General features: G+C 43.5%; 1 protein-coding gene across 8 annotated transcripts in view; it reads right to left on the bottom strand.

The window, feature by feature from the left end:
- The window catches only part of mark4a (MAP/microtubule affinity-regulating kinase 4a), a 50,764-nt gene that overhangs the window by 24,643 nt on the left and 7,289 nt on the right, over window positions 1–18,832 (bottom strand). For all 8 annotated transcript variants that reach the window (XR_009792530.1, XM_061803753.1, XM_061803760.1 and 5 more), the window contains one exon: window positions 17,689–17,742. Coding sequence is in view for 7 of the 8 variants with exons in the window: in XM_061803753.1 (XP_061659737.1) it covers window positions 17,689–17,742 (54 nt within the window). In the remaining variant the exon portion in view is untranslated. The remainder of the gene's footprint in view (window positions 1–17,688; window positions 17,743–18,832) is intronic.

Below are 18,832 nucleotides of genomic sequence, written 5' to 3'. Positions count from 1 at the left end.
GACTATTCCTACCCTTGGATCGTATAAAGTGATCAAGGAAAATAAATGGTACATCCAGTCACCCAGTTGTCTTTATTATTAGGGGGCAATACAAAAACTATCCTAAGTGGAAAACAAAACAAAATAAAAGGCACACAACTTGATAGATTAACAGCCAAAGAAAAAAGAAGCATTAGTCACTGCATGTGATAATGTCATTAAATGAGGAGGTATGGTTGGGCAGCTGTAGAGCGTTGGCCTCACAGTTCTGATGACCAGGGTTCAAATCCCGGCCCCAGCTGTGTGGAGTTTGCAAGTTCTCCCCGTTCCTGCATGGGTTTTCTCCAAGCACTCCGGTTGGAGACTCTAAATTGCCCTTAAGTGTGATTGTGAGTGGGGCTGTGGTCTGTCTCCATGTGCCCTGCGATTGGCAACCAGTTCAGGGTGTACCCTGCCTCCTGCCTATTTACAGCCGGGATTGGCTAAAGCACTGCTGCAAGCCTCACTCACCCTAACTCCTGGTTAACCGGCTCAGAAAATGGATGGATGGATGGATGGACGGGGATTAAATTAGTGCTAGTTCCTGTGGTTCACTTCTCTTTTTTTCAGTTATCCCCTCATCCATTCCTTCCTCCTCCATCTCAAGCCATCTTCTCTCTTTGCAAAGGCCAACGTCACTGTTGCCATAGCAACCCAGGTATTAAGACCACAATCTTTCTCAGCTTCTCCAGCCGTGTTTATGTTATGGGGATCTTGGGAGATGTATTGCTGACGTGTGATCGTCCACACCATGTATTCCCAGCAACAAGGAAACCAGATGACCCAAATGATGTAGTCAGGACAATGAAACTAACATTGGAAGGCCGTGAACATTATGCCGTTGTCGTGCAAATCTGACAAACTACAAACGTATCCAACACTGGAAGTAAATAGAGACCAACATAACCAGGCTCCTGCCATTTCTAACAAATCCCTCTCATCATCTTCAAGGTCGATTTAGCCATCTGCACCTTCAGTTTCCTTTTTCCCATTCCTGTACAATACATCACAGATTTTCTCTCTAAATGAATTACTGTTGAGATTATGTTAATGTCAGCTCTTTCATGTCTTCAGATTTTTTTCCCCAACCCATAGGTATACTAATGTAAAGAAGCCCATGATAACAAATGAGTTTGTTTTTTTTTTTTTAAACTATTCAGCCAAAATCTTCTCTCATGACCTAAATGTGGCACCCTCACAACAGCTGGCCAGGTACAAAAGTAGAAAGACAGGATAAGGTAAAAACTGCAGTGAAGCATTTAATTATTTTATTGTGTTGTAAGCACCTGAAGTCAAGTAAAAAATACTAGGATTATGGGATGTCAGCGATAAAAAGGGCAGTGGCTTTATAAGGCCAGCGGAAATTGCAATTATTTATTAAAGCCTTAATATTAGTAACCAAAGGTCATTGCTACTGTTGTATAATAAATACAAAGACTAGGAGAAAGATGAGTAGTAGAGCAATGATGAAAAGCAAAATGTTTTTTTTTTTTAAAGCAGGCCAAATATTATTCATACAGTCTGAATTCATTTATTGTATTGTATTATCACGATTATAAGTTGAAGTGACCAATTCAGTGCCTACATCATCTTAATGGAGATGTTTACTTTGAAAGGATACGACGGCATGTAACAACATTTTTAAGCACACACAAAAGATGATTTTATTCTTCATTGATTTGTTTGTGATTTCTCCACTTCTCGCCGCAAGCAAAGCAGCTCATGGAGGGAGAGCGAGCCAAGTATGAGCATGACAGACTTACGGTTCAATGAGTGAGACACATTGCCCCATATGTGCATATAAACGGCATTAAGGGCAAATATTGTTCATTGGATGGTTACATGAAGGCTTCATCTTTTCAACAACATGAGCGCTTTGCGCTTACCTGACTAATTACGTCACATTAGAGCACACATGGCAGGGCAGGAGAGCTTTTGAATGATATGACTGGATGATGGCTTATCTGTGCATATGATCAAATGGCCTTCTAGTCACCCATTGTTGGATTTCAGTAATATCGTAGTTTACTTACCGCAGATTTAGTGCACGACTTGTTTCGCTTCCTCTATCACATGTGCACATATCGGGCACAGTTAGAATGATTTTACGATCATGTGACACCAAAGACTCACGTAAGGCCAAATGGCCTCTTAACAGAACAAAAAAAACTTACACATTTATTAAGTCACCATTTTGTTTAGTGATTCAACAAATATGACGGAAACGGCAGTTTAACACCCAAGCCACAGTCAGGGTTTCATGAAACAAATTAAAGAAATAATAACCAAGCTCAACGTGGAGCTAATGCACATACTCATTATAATATGGACAGTAAAGAAACAATGTTTAGCGTCCTTATCGAAACTACAGGACTACATTTGGATAAACAAGCTAAACATTAGTTAAAAAGTCAGTGTAAAAAAACGCAGCCCTGTGGGGGCACAAGCCAGTCCAATCTGTAGGCCGGTTCCAAGCCCGGATCAATGGAGAAAGTTGCATCAGGAAGCGCATCCATCTTAAAACTTTGTCAAACAAATATGAGCGTTCATCTAAAGAATCCCATATCGGATCGGTCGTGGTCGTGGTTAACAACGCCCGCCCCCGGCACTGCTAACCTACAGGGCGTCGGTGGAAATTCAGCTACTGTGGGTCGAAGACAAAGAAGAGGAGGAAACCGGATCCGTCGTCAGAAGAAAAAGAGGAATGCACAGAGTCTACAACGGAGTGTAGGGACGTTGAATGTTGGGACTATGATAGGAAAAGCTCAGGAGTTTGTTGACATGGTGATTAGGAGAAAGTTTGATATATTGTGCAACCAAGAAAGCCGGTGGATAGGTAGTAAGACTAGAAGTTTAGGGTTTAGTTAGTATTTTACCATGGCGTAGATGGGAAGAGAAATGGACTAGGGGTTATAGTAAAGGAAGCGCTGGCTAAGAATGTCTTAGAGGTGAAAAGAGTATAAAATCAAGTGATGAGCCTGAAACTCGAAATTGAGGATGTTATATAATGTGACTAGCGGCTATGGTCCACAGTTAGCATGTGACCTACAGGTGAAAGAGAAACTCTGAAAGGAACTACATGAAGTAGTTCTGAGTATCCCAGACACAGAGAGAGTTGTGATTGTTGCAGATTATAAGTGACAGGTTGGTGAAGGAAACGGTTGATGAAGACACGGGTAAGTATGGCATTCAAGAAAGGAACTTTGATGGACAGATGTTGGTATAGCTTGCAAAAAGGATGGAAATTGCTGTCCTTTGTTTCCAGAAGAGGCAGGAACATTTGGCGACCTACAAGCAGGTGGATTATATTTGTACAGACAATGTAATCTGAAGGATGTTCCTGACTATAAGGTAGTGGTAAGGGAGAATGTAGCTCGGCAGCATAGAATGGTGGAGGGGACTTTGGTGGAGGGGAGCAAGATTAAGAACGCAAAGGTAGAGCAGAGAACCAAGTGATGGAACTTGAGAAACAAAGAATGTTGCGTGGCCTTTCAGTGATTGTGTGAGACAGAAGAATTTAACGTGGAGGGGGACTGCATCAAGGGATCAGTTCTGAGCCCCTTCCCGTTTGCAGTGGTCATGGATAGGATTACAGATAAGTTTAGACTGGAATCTTCTTGGACTGTGTTGTCCGCAGATGGCATTGTGATCTGAAGTGAAAGCAGGGAGCAGATGGAGGAACAATTAGAAAGATGGAAGCATGCAGTGGAAAGTAGAGGAATGAAAATTAGCCGAAGACCGAATGTTTGTGCATGAATTAGAGGGGTGGAGGTGTAAGAGGGAGGCTTCAAGGAGAACAGAGAGAATGCGTTTTTAATAAAGTCCATAAAGCAGTAGTGAGGCCGGCCATGATGTAAAGATTAGAGACGGTGGCACTGAAGAGACAACAGGAAGCAGAACTGGAGGTGGCAGAAATGAAGATGTTGAGGCTCTATCTAGGAGTGAGCAGGTTGGATAGGATTAGAAATTAGCTCATTAAGGGGATAGCCAAAGTTGGATGTTTTGGAGACAAAGATGAAGAGTGCAGACTTTGATGGTTTAGACACATAAAGAGGAGATAGATAGAGAGAGAGAGAGAGAGAGAGAGAGAGAGTATATTGGTAGAAGGGAGCTGAGGATGCAACTGCCAGGCAAAAGAGCGAGAGGAAGACCAAAGAGAAGATTTATGGATTTCGTGAGGGAAGATATAAGGGCAGTTGGTGTTAGAGAAGAAGATACAGGAGATGGGCTTGGATGGAAAAAGACGTGGCGACCCCTAATGGGACAAGCAGAACGGAGAAGAAGATGAAGACCTGGAGTTAAACTGAGCACCACAAGAGATTCTGGGTCGGAGCAGGGTCTGCAGGCCCAACTTCCCATAAGGCACTGTGTTGCCTACACACATATACAGTCCAGTGAAAAAGTATTTACTCCATTCGTAATTTCAGTTTTTCTTTTTTTTTTTTTTAATATGTATCACCAAAGGATTCAAATCATCAAACCAATCAAAGACAACACCAAGGAAATAAAAAAATGCAGTTTCTAAATAAGTATTTTATTCACCCATGTAAAATAAAATAAAGGATAAAACAAAATAAAACCTCTCTGGCTCTATGTGGAAAAAGTAAATGCCTCCCCCCACCTCCTTGTTAAATCAAAATTACCGTGTCTAAGCACAAATTTGGGAAAGGTGAGTTCAATTTCACAGCACACACCCAAACCTGATTAGCACCATGCTTTTTGAATCAAGAAATAACTTCAATGGGATCTGTGAGAAAATATGAAGTAGGCTACAAGGTCTCAAGAACCAGCACATCATGACACAATCCAAAGAAATTCAAGAAGAAATGAGGAAAAAAAAAAGATCAGACAGTCTGGAAAAGGTTACAAAACCATTTCCAATGCTTTGGGGCTCCAGCGAACCACTATCATAGACAAATGGAAAAAAGTGGCAACGGTGGCAAACCTTCCCAGGAGTGGACGAACAACTAAAATTACTCCTAGAGTGTGACACGTTCAGGAGTTCACAAAAGAACCTCAAATAACACTGAAAGACTTGCAGGCCTCGCTGGCCTCAGTTATAAGGTCAGTGTTCATGACTCTACCATAATAAAGACACTGGCCAAAAATGGCATACGCGGGAAGGTTCCAAGGTGAATATCCCCGCTGTCAACAAAGAAAATAAAGGCTCGTCTCACATTTGCCAAAAACAAAAAAAAAAACATCCTGATGATCCTCGAGACTTTTTGAGAAACAATTCAAAGATTGAATTTATTGGAAGGTGCGTGAGCCGTTACAGCGGGCGTAAAAAGGGCACAGCTTTTGATAAAAAGAACATAATGGCAACAGTGAAGGATGATGGTTAGAGTGTGATGGTCCGGGGCTGCTTACCTGCCTCAGGACAAGGAAACCTTGTTGTGATTGATGAAACAATGAATTCTGCTTGCTTCTGAATTCAAACTCACTGCAAATAACATCAGCCATGACACTTGTTGTTGTTTTCTGGCTGTTGACATGTAGACGGTGAAACTCATCAAACATGATCTAAGGAATAAGGCATTTTTAACAAACCACAATACATGTTCTGTGAATATTGTACATATACTTTGTCGCTTTGAGTGTATAAATGCTTGAAATCATCCGACTTCCAGCTGGTTCACGCTGCTATTTTCATCTGGCAAACAGTACTGTCAGCCTCTTGAGGGCTATTTGCCAAATCTAAAATGGTGCATTACTGCCCAATGCTGGCGATTGTCCCACACTAAAATTCCTCCAAAGTTCTTGAGTCTCTGTTGATCTGTGTCAGAGCCTCCTCTATCACTGGCCCGTGAAAAATCACCAACTACATATTCATACATATTCTGCAAAAAATGAGTGAAGCAGGAACTTGTCCATTTCCACGGGTGGCCGACCAGTCAGAGATGAAGAGCCACATTTTTTACTGTGTTACGCCAAAGAGCCATATCATACACATACCTTTGCTCATCCAAATTTCTCGTAAATGTCACACACCAACATGATAAGAAAAAACAACCCCTACAGAGTACCAAGACCACAGGCTCGTAATTTTAAAACATTGAAAATAGTGTGCTCCCGCACACAGATAAAGCACCAGTTCTGCCAAGTCTTGTCGTGTATGGCACAATTCTCATCTAATGCAACACTAAAATACTCACATGATTGGAGGTCTCGGTGCAACTGTGAATCAGTCGCCATGCTCATGTCTGATATTTTCTGACCAACAGTGTGGCAGGACAGTTGGAGGTCTGATACCATTTGTTAAGGATTTTTGTTTTCAGGACACACGATTTCAGCGACATCACTGAATATTTTCTTGATCAATTACCCTTCAATATATGACCTTTTTGACCCATTCAGTGTTCCAAGTCACTTGATATAATACAACCATTCATCTCTGGATGATTTTTTTTTTTTTTTTTTTAACTGCATCTGCTTTTCTCTGGGAAGGAGAAGTCCCTTTTGGAAATTCCAGGTCGATGTTTGCGTGGAGTAAGCTGAAGTGAAGATTTGAAGCTGTGAAATGCGATAGACGTGTGACACAAAAGGCAGAGACTGGCTTGCCGTGTCGCTCCCCATAAAAAAAGAGCTGGACTGCGATGATAAAAATGTTCTGTGTTCATTCACATATTTTTGTTTAACTGTGCACTTGTCCCTGGCATCTTGAGAGCGAAATTGACAAATTATTTTCTAAAAAGACCACCATCCGACTGGCAAAATCGAGCTATTTTCATTCAATGCAGTTTCCAGTTTTGGGAAAACACCGTGGTAAGGTTTCCTGCTGCGGTCACATGACCATGGTCGGGAGCCACAGGGGGGATGTAGTTTCCATGCCGAGGTCGTCCAACAGCTGAGCTTGGTGGCAGGAAGAGTAAAGCCACTTTTCCCTGGTCACCATCACTTTTTGTTTTTTCCTTCTCACCCTCCCGCTGAGCAGTCCCGTCTCACTCACAGGGCGACGCACAACGCACACGCGCACTGAGCTTTTGGTCACAATACCCGTAACAACCATAAAAAAAACTCAAGCACGCTTAAGCATGGACACAAATACCATAATAAACGCAAGCCATGCTCAGTTGCAACTACCATAAGGAATTCAAGCAAAGTGCACGCATAAACAGAACTTCGATATGCTTTCATATCTTCACGAGAGCCTCGAGAGCAGCGGGTTGGCCACCTCTGGATCACTCAAATTGAGCACACCTCCCTTTTATATGTATCTGTTTGTGTGAAACATTGCCTAAAGTGGACAAATAGGAAAGTCTACCCTTTCTAAAATATTGCTCATGTATACCCCCAGTCTGAGGCCATTCAGGCCACCAAACGCGAGGCGTCCGGGCAGACGGGTCAGGAGGACGACCCGGATGCCAAGCACCAGGATCCCCACGGGCGATTCGGGTGGACGACCTCGGTAAGGAACCCAACGGCGAAGCAGGAACCACAACAAGGCATCCATCTGCTCCGGACAAAGGCCTCCCAAGCTGTGGTAGCTAGGCGACCGGGGACTGGTCGCCGCCGAGCCTCGGTCGCGAAGCAACAAGGGATCAGTCGCTGCCGAGGCGAGGTCCGGAAGCGGCCAAAGCTCGGTGGTCATTGTGGCATGATTCTCAGACGACCGTGGACCGGTCGCCATTGAAGCAGGAGAGGAAGGTGCCTGGAGGCCGTATACCTGTCGCTGTCGAGACAGGAGTGTGGAGCGGTCTCGGGCCAGTCGCCGCCGGTACTCCTGGACCGGAACGTGAGGCGGCTGGGGAACCGTCACCACCTCCTGGACGGCAACGTGTGGCGGCGGCGGCATCACCACCTCCTCCTGGACGGCAACGTGAGGCGGCGGCGGCATCACCACCTCCTCCTGGACGGCAACGTGAGGCGGCGGCGGCGGCATCACAACCTCCTCCTGGACAGCAACATGAGGCGGCGGCAGCATCACCACCCCCTCCAGGACGGCAACGTGAGGCGACGGCGACATCGCCACCTCCTCCTGGACGGGAACGTGAGAAGGCGGCGGCGCCACCACCACCTCCTCCTGAGGAACCCCCACAGGTGGCAGGTGTTTGCCTTGGCACTACAGCATCATTGGGGACATTCTGGAGCAACGGGGATGATAAGGTCCTCCTCCTCTTAACAGGAGGAAAATAGCTCGCCTCATCTTTATCAGAATTCCTTCCATCCTCGGAACTCAAGGCCTCTGCACTACGTTTCTGAACCCTGTTCTTTAGGAAAACACACGTTGCGGACGCTCTGGCGGGACCATCTTCGATAGTAAATCCCATCCTTCTCCTTTGACGGCCGCCCGGAAGCCTGTCGCCACCGGGACGTGATGGTGTGACGCGGTGATGAATCTGCTGCCAGGTGCAACGTGGGCTCGGCTGGGGGAGGAGTCGATGGATGCCGTGACATGAGAATCGGTCGCCAGCGCGTCTGTCAAAACCGTTGCCGGTGAGGAGTGGGTGGACGAGGACGGCGTCTTTGTTGCCGCGCAGCGGGAGGCACAAGAGAGCGCCCGGCCTGGACATCTCCTCTGGCCGTCCCGGGTAGATGGCCAAGCGGGTTCCCTGAAACGGATTGGTGTACTTGTACCCACCGGGCGAAGACGGGTGCTGGAAATGCGGGGCGGTGAAGCAAACTGACCGGGATTGAAGATCGGGCGAAGGGACTCATAGTCGAAGTAATCTGAGTCGTAGTCAGGCAGCTGGTCATAAAAATCAAGGTCCTCCTCATAGTCCGAAAAATTCGAGTCCAAAAGAATGTGGTGCTGGACGGGTCGTGGTCGGGACGTATTCGTCGCTCACCGGTGGAGCGTATGACACGGAAGCGGAGGACATCATGACGCCTACCCGGATCGGACAGGCTTGGTCCTCCGGCAGTCGGTCTACCTTGCGTCGGTCCCGGCGACGCCGGGTCTTTCCTGCTGGGTCCTGTTTTGGCCAGATTGTTCTGTCACGATCCATCGGAACGGAGGTAGGACCAAAATGCGGGAGGACAGGGGAGGCGTAGAGGTAATTCGGGAAAAACGTTTATTATTCAATGGTCGGGGATCGGGCAGGCAGTCAGGTGCAGCAGCGGTAGTTTTGACGTCAGGCGTAGAGAGCAGGTCAGCGGGCAGGCAGGAGTCGGTGCACGGGAGAACGATCAAAGCAGGGAGGAGTATCAAGGGAGTCAGGCTTACGGGGTCGGTCGGAGAACAGGCGGAGGTCGGTACACACAGGAATACGATCAGAGATACAGGGGTGCTCGAACAGGGCATGAACCTCAGCGATCTGGCGGAGGACCAGTCATCACCGGTTCCTATAAGTACCGGGCATAATCAGCCGAAACAAGGTGCGGGTGTGTGCCGACTAATTGGCTGGCCACGCCCAGCCTGGGCAGGATGCCAGGAGCATGACAGATGGCTATGCTGGAATTCCTTTTTTTTTTTTTTATTCTGTGTGTGTGTGTGTCTACCATGCTGCAGTCGCCCATGATTGCTGCCAAAAACGTGCGCACTGGTCTGGCTTTGACCTTCATGCACAATGTTCACCATTTAGGCTCAAACTTCAACAAGGTGATCAGCAGGTAAAACAATGTCAGCAAGGAGCAAGTTGAAAGACCCCCAAACACAAAACAACTAAACCAAACATCCATAATCAGATTCAAACACGTTCCTGCCCTTGTTTTTGTTATCCTCAGCATTGTGTACTAGGTAGGGGTTGCCCGATTTCAGTCGACCACGTCATGAAAATTGAGGTGAGACAGATCAATTTTTTTTGTACAACATTTTTCTGGGAATGGAATACTTTGGAATAATAGAGACAATGAACAGCTCCACAACCAAAACGCACACAGATCATAAACGCTCATCATATATAGTTGAAAATCCTGCTGAAGTCTGCCTTTTCCCCCCCGTCTGTGCTTCTACCTCACTTACCAAAGTTCTGAAAGAGAAAACCATTGAAATCAATAAAAGTGGACATATTAATTTCACTCTCATACAGATCTGTTGCTTTATGCAACGATCCAACAAGTCAATGTTAAGCTCAAAAGGACATTGAGAAGTGGTAAACTTTACAAGTCTGTACAAGACCAAGTACTCGGGGGTAGGTAGTTGGGATTAAGAGGGTTACCTCCACTTCCCAGATGTGCCACTAAGGCAGTGATTTTCCTGAAAAAGGGCTCCAAGGTCAGCTCTTTTCACCGGCCTCTAGTAGTGCAAACCTGACAAAAAAAAAAAAGATTGGAACCTCCTAAAATGTGAACGTGAGTGCAAATGGTTTCTTGTTTCTATGTGTCCTGCGATTGGCTGGATTCGAAAATGCTAAATAGTGGCTTTAATAAAACCAATTAAAAAAAAAAATTTTTACATTGCAACAACAACCACTACTTATCTTAAAGACAAGCATATGCTAACTTTGAATATATTGAATAAAAAAATAAATTTAAAAAACATGAAAAATAACAAATAATAAATGGAAATTGTACTTTTAAAATAAAGTTCAATTCAGGAGTCAGTTTATTGTGGAAATATATTATTTGCTGTCTTCAAAAAAATATAACGATGGTATAAATCTCAATAGTCTGCTCAGTGAAATGATTTCTACAATGATTCAGAGGGCTTGATGCCAGCTGCTGACATATTTACGGATCAAATATGCCTGACATCCAAAACACACGTCCACGATCTCAGAATCAGCCTTCCTGTACCCCAACCAAATTTACCAAAATCGCGTTAGACGAGTAGTCTATGGTGTATGGACAGTTAGACATGGTAAAGACCAGAGGTGGGCAGCCTACAGCCTGTGGGCCACATCTAGCCCATTGACCATTTCAATCCGGCCTGCCAAAGCTTGGTACAGAATTGACCGAATCGCACCAAAATCATGACTACATTCATTGGAGTTTGTCTGTAAGGCTGAATGGCACGGGGAGAGCACGCAAACTCCACACAGGAGGGTCCGGGATTGAACTGTGAGGCCAATGCTTTACCAGGTGAACCACCGTGCCACAAAACCATAAAAATATAAAGAAATGCACAGTTCCACTATCGCCAGACTATTTTTAGTTTTTGGGTAAAAAGTGTACTTTTCATTGTTACGTTTGTAATTTACACATAAATAATACAGTTTTGCTGGCCTGTTAAGTACAAACTGCATTGCGGGGTCATTCCAATGTGCGCAGTCACAAATTGGACATGCAGGTAAAATGACTGTCCCATTGAAGGATTTACAAAGTTATTTTCCTTTTTGCCTTGTCCTGTTAGGGGTGGCCACAGCGTGTCATCTCAGATGAACGCTCACATTTGTTTGGCACAGTTTTTACGCCGGATGCCCTTCCGGAACTAGTTTAACGCACTGCACGGCTGACGTCACCTACGTTAGCGCTTCGCGTCATCTTCACTCACCCACAGCTTTGCTCGTTCAACTGTTGTGTAATCTTGTCACCTTTTGTTGCTCTTCACATTAAAATTACGGTGGTGAGAACCAAGGTGTGTGTGTTTTCTGTGTTTTCGCATGCCCCCAATATCAAACACCCACTTACAGTACGGGGAGTCCTCGGGTTAAGACAGTCGAGACCTAAGACGTTTCGGCTTTACAACGCCCGTCCCCCGTCCGCCATTTTGTCTGGCTAATGCTTGTTCATGTTTGTGTGTTTTTTGCCCCAAAGAAAAAGGCTGTGTCTTTTAGCAATTGTTGTGCAGCCAAAAGAAAAGCCATTACCAAGGAACTGAAGCTCAAGACCATAAAAAGATTGGAAAAAGGGGAGACACCAACACCACCGAAGCTTCAGTCGGTCGACCGTGGTGACAATTATTAAAGACAACGCCTGTATTTTAGAGCATGTGAAGGGTTCCGTTCCGATGTCGGATGCAATGATCACAAAACAAGGTTCTTTGATACTTCTCCAGAAGGAGGGGATTGAGGACCGGGTTCCTTCGCAATAGCTAATCACAGCCTCCACTTCTTCTTCTTCTGCATCCACCTCTCACCAGTAATGCTAAGTACGTCATCTTGTTCATTTCAATGTATTTGTTTTTTTATACAAAGTATTTTGACGTAAATTCTGACTTTAATGGTGGAATCCGACTTGAGTTGAAATTCGAGTTAAGTCGCTACTGGAGGAACGGATCTCAGTCGTAGACTGAGCACTCCCTGTACTTTCATGTTTTTGTACACAAATGCACGCACAGTTTCCTTCATGGAGCACAATCGGCATCCTTCCATCTATTTATCTGTCATTTAAAAGTCTTTAGAGAAGTGTCATCAAAATAGTGTAGTGTTCTGTGTTGTCATGCCAATTCTGCACTAAGTTGCTCATTTAACACTAATACAGTAGATATGGTATTGGTTCATAATGAATTAACTGTAACTTGTGTTGTGTACATTACCAAGTACAGTTTTCGGTACAGTTCACCAAATGTTAATGCTACAATGCCTGTTTGGTGTTTATTTTTCCTATCTTAGCATCTGCTTGTGACCTGGCCCGGCTGTCAATGTGGCCCCTGAGCCAAAAAGGTAGAGGGGATGAGAAACAAGAGCAAAGGTGGCTTACGGAATATTGAAACAAGCACAAAAGAAAGAGGTTGGTCAAGATTCGGGTGTTGTTACCAAAGTCGTGTCTCAGGATAGTAAAGGGTTAGAGGGTTAAAAACAAACCAAAAAAAAAAAAAACTTTCTGGTAATGGACTACGAGCTGCTAGACGAGTGTGTCATAGTTTTCTTTTTTTTCTCTTTTGAACCATGAGTTCAGTTCAACCATAATAATGAGTCTCAAAATTCAAAAGTAAAGGGGTTTTAAGTTTTCAATATTTTGTCGTTTCAAACTTTTTCATATTACTTGAGAGAATCTGCATCATTTGCACGTTTGACACTGAACCTGATTATCACTCTATTCGTCATTTTAAACTGCTTGAAATTGCTCAAGAACATTTGTACAGATGTCAAAGTCTCAGCATTGCCATGTGACTGGCAACTCTTCATTGTTCAGTGTTTTTTTTATGTCCTAAAAGTATGTTTGGCCACAATGCCTGTCTATTGTTGTAGAAGAGGGGCTTCAACCACCGGAGACAAAATCCGTGTGTTTCTGATGCACTCGGCAAATAAAGACAGTTCAGATTCTGATTTTGTGTACAAACTCAATTCCAATGAACTTTGGGTGCTGTGTTTAACAAATGAAAACAGAATACAATTATTTGCAAATCATATATTTAATTGAATTCACCACAAAGAGTAACTTTGTTTTTAGCAAATAATCGTTAACTTGGGGTTTTATGGTTGCAACACGTTCCAAAAAGTGCTGGGACATGGTCATGTTCGCCAATGTGTTCCATCACCTTTTTGTTGAACAACCTTACAAAAAAAAATGTTCGGGAACGGAGAACACACATTGTTGAAGCTTTGGAGGTGGAATTATTTTGCATTCTTGCTGGATGTACAGTTTCAGGTGTTCACCAGTCCAAGGTCTCCGTTGTCGTATTTTAAATGTAATAATCTGGCACACATTTTCAATGGGAGACCGGTCTGGACTGCAGGCAAGACAGTCTAGTACCCGCAATCTTTTACTACGAAGCCTCTCTGTTTTAACACGTGCAGAGCACCATTGTCTTGCTGAAATGATCAGAAGGGTGTCTATGAAAAAGATATTGCTTGGATGGCAGCATATGTTTCTCCAAAACCTCTATGTACATTTTAGGATTAATGGTGCCTTCACAGATGTGGAAGTAAATCTTTATTCTTGCGAATGTGGAGACCGCGCTGAAGTCACTGCGGGTCTCCTGCGCGTAGTTTGCCTTCATACTTGAGCACAACCAAAGCGCTTAGTATTGAAAATGTACTGCAGCTCTTCTCCAAGTCAGAAGTGTCGCTGCGGCCGGTGGGGTCGCCATAGCACATTTCGGTCATTTCCGGCAATCGTTTTTCATTTGCTTCTCGTCACAAGGAATGAAGCAACAAATATGGTGATTGTGGAAAAGTCTCTGCTGGAACAAAAGGACCTAAATGACCAGATGGTGCATTTAATTATGCTGCGAAATCAGAGGAAGGAATGGTGAGTACATCGTCACAGCATGTGACTAAAAAAAGCCATTCACAAGAGATGCACGGGGCAATACCTAGGTCACGTGATCCCATGCGGGCATTGCCACGCTAGTATAAGAAGTCCTTAAGTTACCCATGCCATTGTCACTAACACAGACCCATAATATCACTTGAACTTTGCGTCTACAGCACTCCAGATGGTTCTTTTCCTCTTTGGCTTGGAGGAGACGACGTCCACAATTTCCAAAACCAATTTGAAATGTGCACTCGTCGGACCACAGAACACTTGTCCACTTTCCATCACTTGATCTTAGATGAGCACGGGCCCAGAGAAACTTGCAGCGTTTTTGGGTGTTGTTCATGAATGGATTTTGCGTCGCATAGGAGAGTTTTAAGTGTAACTTATGGGTCTATCACCACACTGTATTTACTGACATTCATTTTCTCAAGTGTTCCTGAGGAACTGTGGTGATATCTTTTACACCAGACATGTCCAAAGTCCGGCCCCCGGGCCAATTGCGGCCCGTGGACAAATTTTTACCGGCCCGCGGCCTCTATCATGAAATCAATAATATGCGGCCCGCCAGCACTGTTGACCACAGTATAAAATACATGTGTACAAAAAGCTATTTTTCATTTCACCAGAAGATGGCAGTAGCCCTGTGGCCGCACTCTGGCCGCCGTGACCCTTGACCTTGCGTGATCGTTTCAGCCCAGCCCATTTCTAACATGGCGTCTGTAAACCAAAAAAGGAAAGTTGACCGCGAGGCCCGCCGCTTCCAGGACAAGTGGAAATTTGAGTATTTTTTCACTGAAATACGAAACAACTGTGTCTGCCTAATTTGCCAAGAGACTGTGGCTGTTTTCAAGGAATTCAACATCAAGAGGCACTACCAGACGAAACATGCTAGCTACGACAAGCTAACTGCGAACAAACGCGGTGAAAAAGTGAAGCAACTGGAAGCTGTTTTAACGGCACAGCAAAGCTTTTTCACAAGAGTCCGTGAGTCAAATGAAAATGCCATTGATCATTGTTTTGTTTTCAGCACTTTTCCTACAGTGAGCATATAATAGTGAATAATATGTAATGTTTCACATGAACTTAGATATCCTTTATAGTTTTCTTAATTTTTTTGTGGTTTGTGATTTCGGTAAAAACCTAAATGTAAAAAAAAAATGTAAAAGTAAAAGTATGCCATTTGTAATTAAATTGAAAAAAAATCCCAAAAAGTTAATTTGTATTTAATGTTAATGGTTCAAAGAATGTCAGGCTAAATAGTCGGCCCCCAGACATTTTCACCTTACCAAATCTGGCCCTCTTTGCAAAAAGTTTGGACACCCCTGTTTTACACACTGTAGCCGGTTTATGATGTGGTGGCACCTGAGGAATCAAAGGTCACGGGCATTCAATGTGGGTTATCGGCCTTGCTGCTTACATGCAGTGAATTTGTCTGATTCTCTGAACCTTTCGAGGATTTTATGGACCGTAGAGGATGAAGTCCCTAAATTCCTTAAAACATTGAATATTGAGGAACATTGTCCTTAAATTGCTAGACTATTTTCTCAGGCACAAGTTCACAAAGAGTTGAACCGTGCTCCATCTTTGCTTTAGAATGACTGAGCAATTCAAGGAAGCTCCTTGTGTACCCAGTCGTGGCGCCCACGTTCCGAATTAGCCTGTTCACCTGTGGAACGTTCCAAATGGGTGTTTGATGAGTATTCCTCAACTTTCTCAGTCTTTTTTTGCCACCTGTCCCAGCTTTTTGGGAATGGGTTACGGCCATAAAATTCAAAGTGAATGATTGTTTGCTAAAAACAAAGTTATTCTTTGTGGTGAATTCAATTAAATATAGGTTGAACATGATTTGCAAATAATTGTATTCTGTCTTTATTTGTTTAACACAATATCTAAACTTCATTGGAATTTGAGTTTGTACACAAAATCAGAATCTGAATCAGCTTTATTTGCCAATAGCATCAGAAACACACGGATTTTGTGGAGCAGACTGAAGGTTAAACAGCTTGTCTTTGTAATGTATTCAATTAAATATAGATTGAATGGGACTTTCAAATCGTTGTACGGTGTTTTTATTTGTTCAATGTAACATCCCAACTTCATCGGAATTAAGGTTGTGTAAATAAGGGCGGTATCGGCCTGATACCGATACCTGTGTTTTATATTCGCTCATCACCAATATTTGTAATTTATAAATTCACTACGGATTAAATAAAAAAGGTTGAGGTTATTGACACCAAATGTGCGCAACCATCCATCTTCTACCGCTTATCCGGATCGGGTCGCTGAGGCAGTATTTTTAGCAGGGATGCCCAGACTTCCCTTTCCCCAGCCACTTTATGCAGCTCTTCCGGGGGGATCCCGAGGCATTCCCAGGACAACCAATAGACGGAGTCTCTCCGGCGTGTCCTGGCTCATCCCTGCGGTCTCCTTCTGGTAGGACACGCCCAGAACACCTCACCAGGCAGGCGTCTGGGAGGCATCTGAACCAATCAATGACAAACCTCCAGGCAATTTAAAATCGCCTTCATTTTTCAACGTACGTACACTAAGTACATCTCCACGAGAAGTATAAGAAAGGTGAGGGCATTTTCCTTATTTTGCTGTAGGCTGAAAATATTTGATGACTATGAGACAACACATTTAATCATGTATTCATTCATTCATCTTCCATTCCGCTTATCTGCAATAGGATCACAGGCATGCTGGAACCTATCCCAGCGATCTTCAGGCGAAAGGCGGGGTAAACCCTGAACTGTTTGCCAACCAATCGCAGGCACAGAAACAAATAACATTTCACACTGACATTCAAATGATGCAAACTCGACACAGGCAGGGCCAGGACTTGAACCCTGGTCCTCAGAACAGTGAGGAAGATGTGCTAACCAGTCGCCCACCGTGGCAGCCCATTTCAACAATTATTTCCACATATTTACATGTGACTCTAATTCACAAAATTACAATCATTTTGTCTGTAGTTTCAAGAAAGAGGCATCTTAGAAGAGTGGGGGATCGGTCGTTATGAAGCAAAGTAACGAACGACCAAGGACGCACTGCCAACACAAGAAAGGATTTCATCAGGAGAGTGAACATTTTTGACTGACCAATTCAATCTCCAGACTTGAACCCTATGGGTCACACATTTGATGGATTTTGCTCCCTGAAAAAAGTGCTGGTTGGTGACAAGTCATGCCCCGCTGCGAGTAAACAACTGAACCTAAAGTAACGAAAGCTGAAGAAGTGTTCTTCTCATTTTCATCTTCCTCAAGTCCTTCTGTCTTTAGCCTACAGACCAAATAAAGAAACTGTCCACACTCCTCTGATGCTTTCGGGGTCGCATATTTGATATTGAACTGAGAGGATCGAGAGAGAATACCTACAAAGGAGCTGATACAACAAAGATACTATCTAGATATGTTCTTGTAAGAACATTTGCAGTACAACCACACCACTCATGCTTCGGAGGATATAATGTACAGTACATTAGACAAGGTACTGTATTTTATTGCTTATTACAGTAATCAAAGTTTCCCTGGGTGATGGATGGGACATGATAGTTGTGTCTACGATTTAATTTCATGCACTGTATCATTAACTATAGTAAAAAGTTACAAGCACCCCTCTGCATGTTATACTGCGCTCACTTACCTTTTGTAGGCTGGTTGGATTCAACTGAGTTTTGTCTATGATTTTTATTGCAACCTGAAAAAGATGTAAATGATTTTTAATTAGTTCAGCAGAAGACAATTCAAATGAGTCAAAAGTATCAGTATCTGAACATTCCTCACAGCCATTGTCTGCACAGATTTTGTTTAAATTAGACTTTATAGCGTTCTGATTGGCCTGGTCAGTATTGGCCGCTAATTAGCATTTTTTTGCTGATCGCCATTCATGTCATAATTCACCATTTCGATCAAAGATGTCATTGATCGCCTCCACAAAAGACATTTACTTCACATTGCCATTGTGTACAGTATATTTCAATATATATGCTACTTATTTTCAGTCATGTCATATGTCTTTTGATGTAGTACTGTAAATATGTGACTGCTAATAAGGTGATTTTAAATGAAAACATGTCAGCGGTATGGGTAATGGATCAGACTACAAGACAAATTTGGTCTTTCACAATTGAAGTATGTCAGACTACTGCAATAAAATACTGTACTCCGACACTACCGCAACCCATCTTTTACAAACACTGGGCTGTAATCTGGTCAACTCTAATGTGATCGGTTATTGTTTTTTAACATGGCACCGAAATTTAAAAAATAATCGTGCATCTTCATTTTGGGGGTAGAGAAGAATATTAAGGAAAAGGTCATTGCCGGTGTTCGGGAGAGGATGTTCATTCACAGATTGCTTGTGGTCTGTTCATGTACTTTTATTGTGATACGGCTAACCAGCAGTCAAAAAAAAACAAAAACATTATGGAGCAAGCTAGTGCTAGCACTCACAGTTGTACATAAACATACAAGCACACAGTACGCAAGTATATACAGTAAACGAATAAGACATTTAACCAGAGGCATTCCTCCATCTTGTGATGAGATCGGTTATCATTTTTTTTAAACTCGCTGATCCATCCATTTTCTTAGCCGATTAACCTCACAAGGGTCACGGGGAATGCTGGAGCCTATCCCAGCTTTCAATGGGCAGGAGGCGGGGTACACCCTAACCTCGTTGCCAGCCAATCGCAGGGTACATGGAAACAAACGACCAATCACACTCACAATCACACCTTGGGACAATTTAGAGTGTCCAATTAATGTTGCATGTTTTTGGGATCTGG

This window comes from Syngnathoides biaculeatus, chromosome 18, assembly GCF_019802595.1.
Source record: "Syngnathoides biaculeatus isolate LvHL_M chromosome 18, ASM1980259v1, whole genome shotgun sequence".
NCBI lineage: Eukaryota > Metazoa > Chordata > Actinopteri > Syngnathiformes > Syngnathidae > Syngnathoides > Syngnathoides biaculeatus.
Note: the sequence above shows the minus strand (reverse complement) of the source record. Positions and strands in the feature narration are given on the sequence as shown.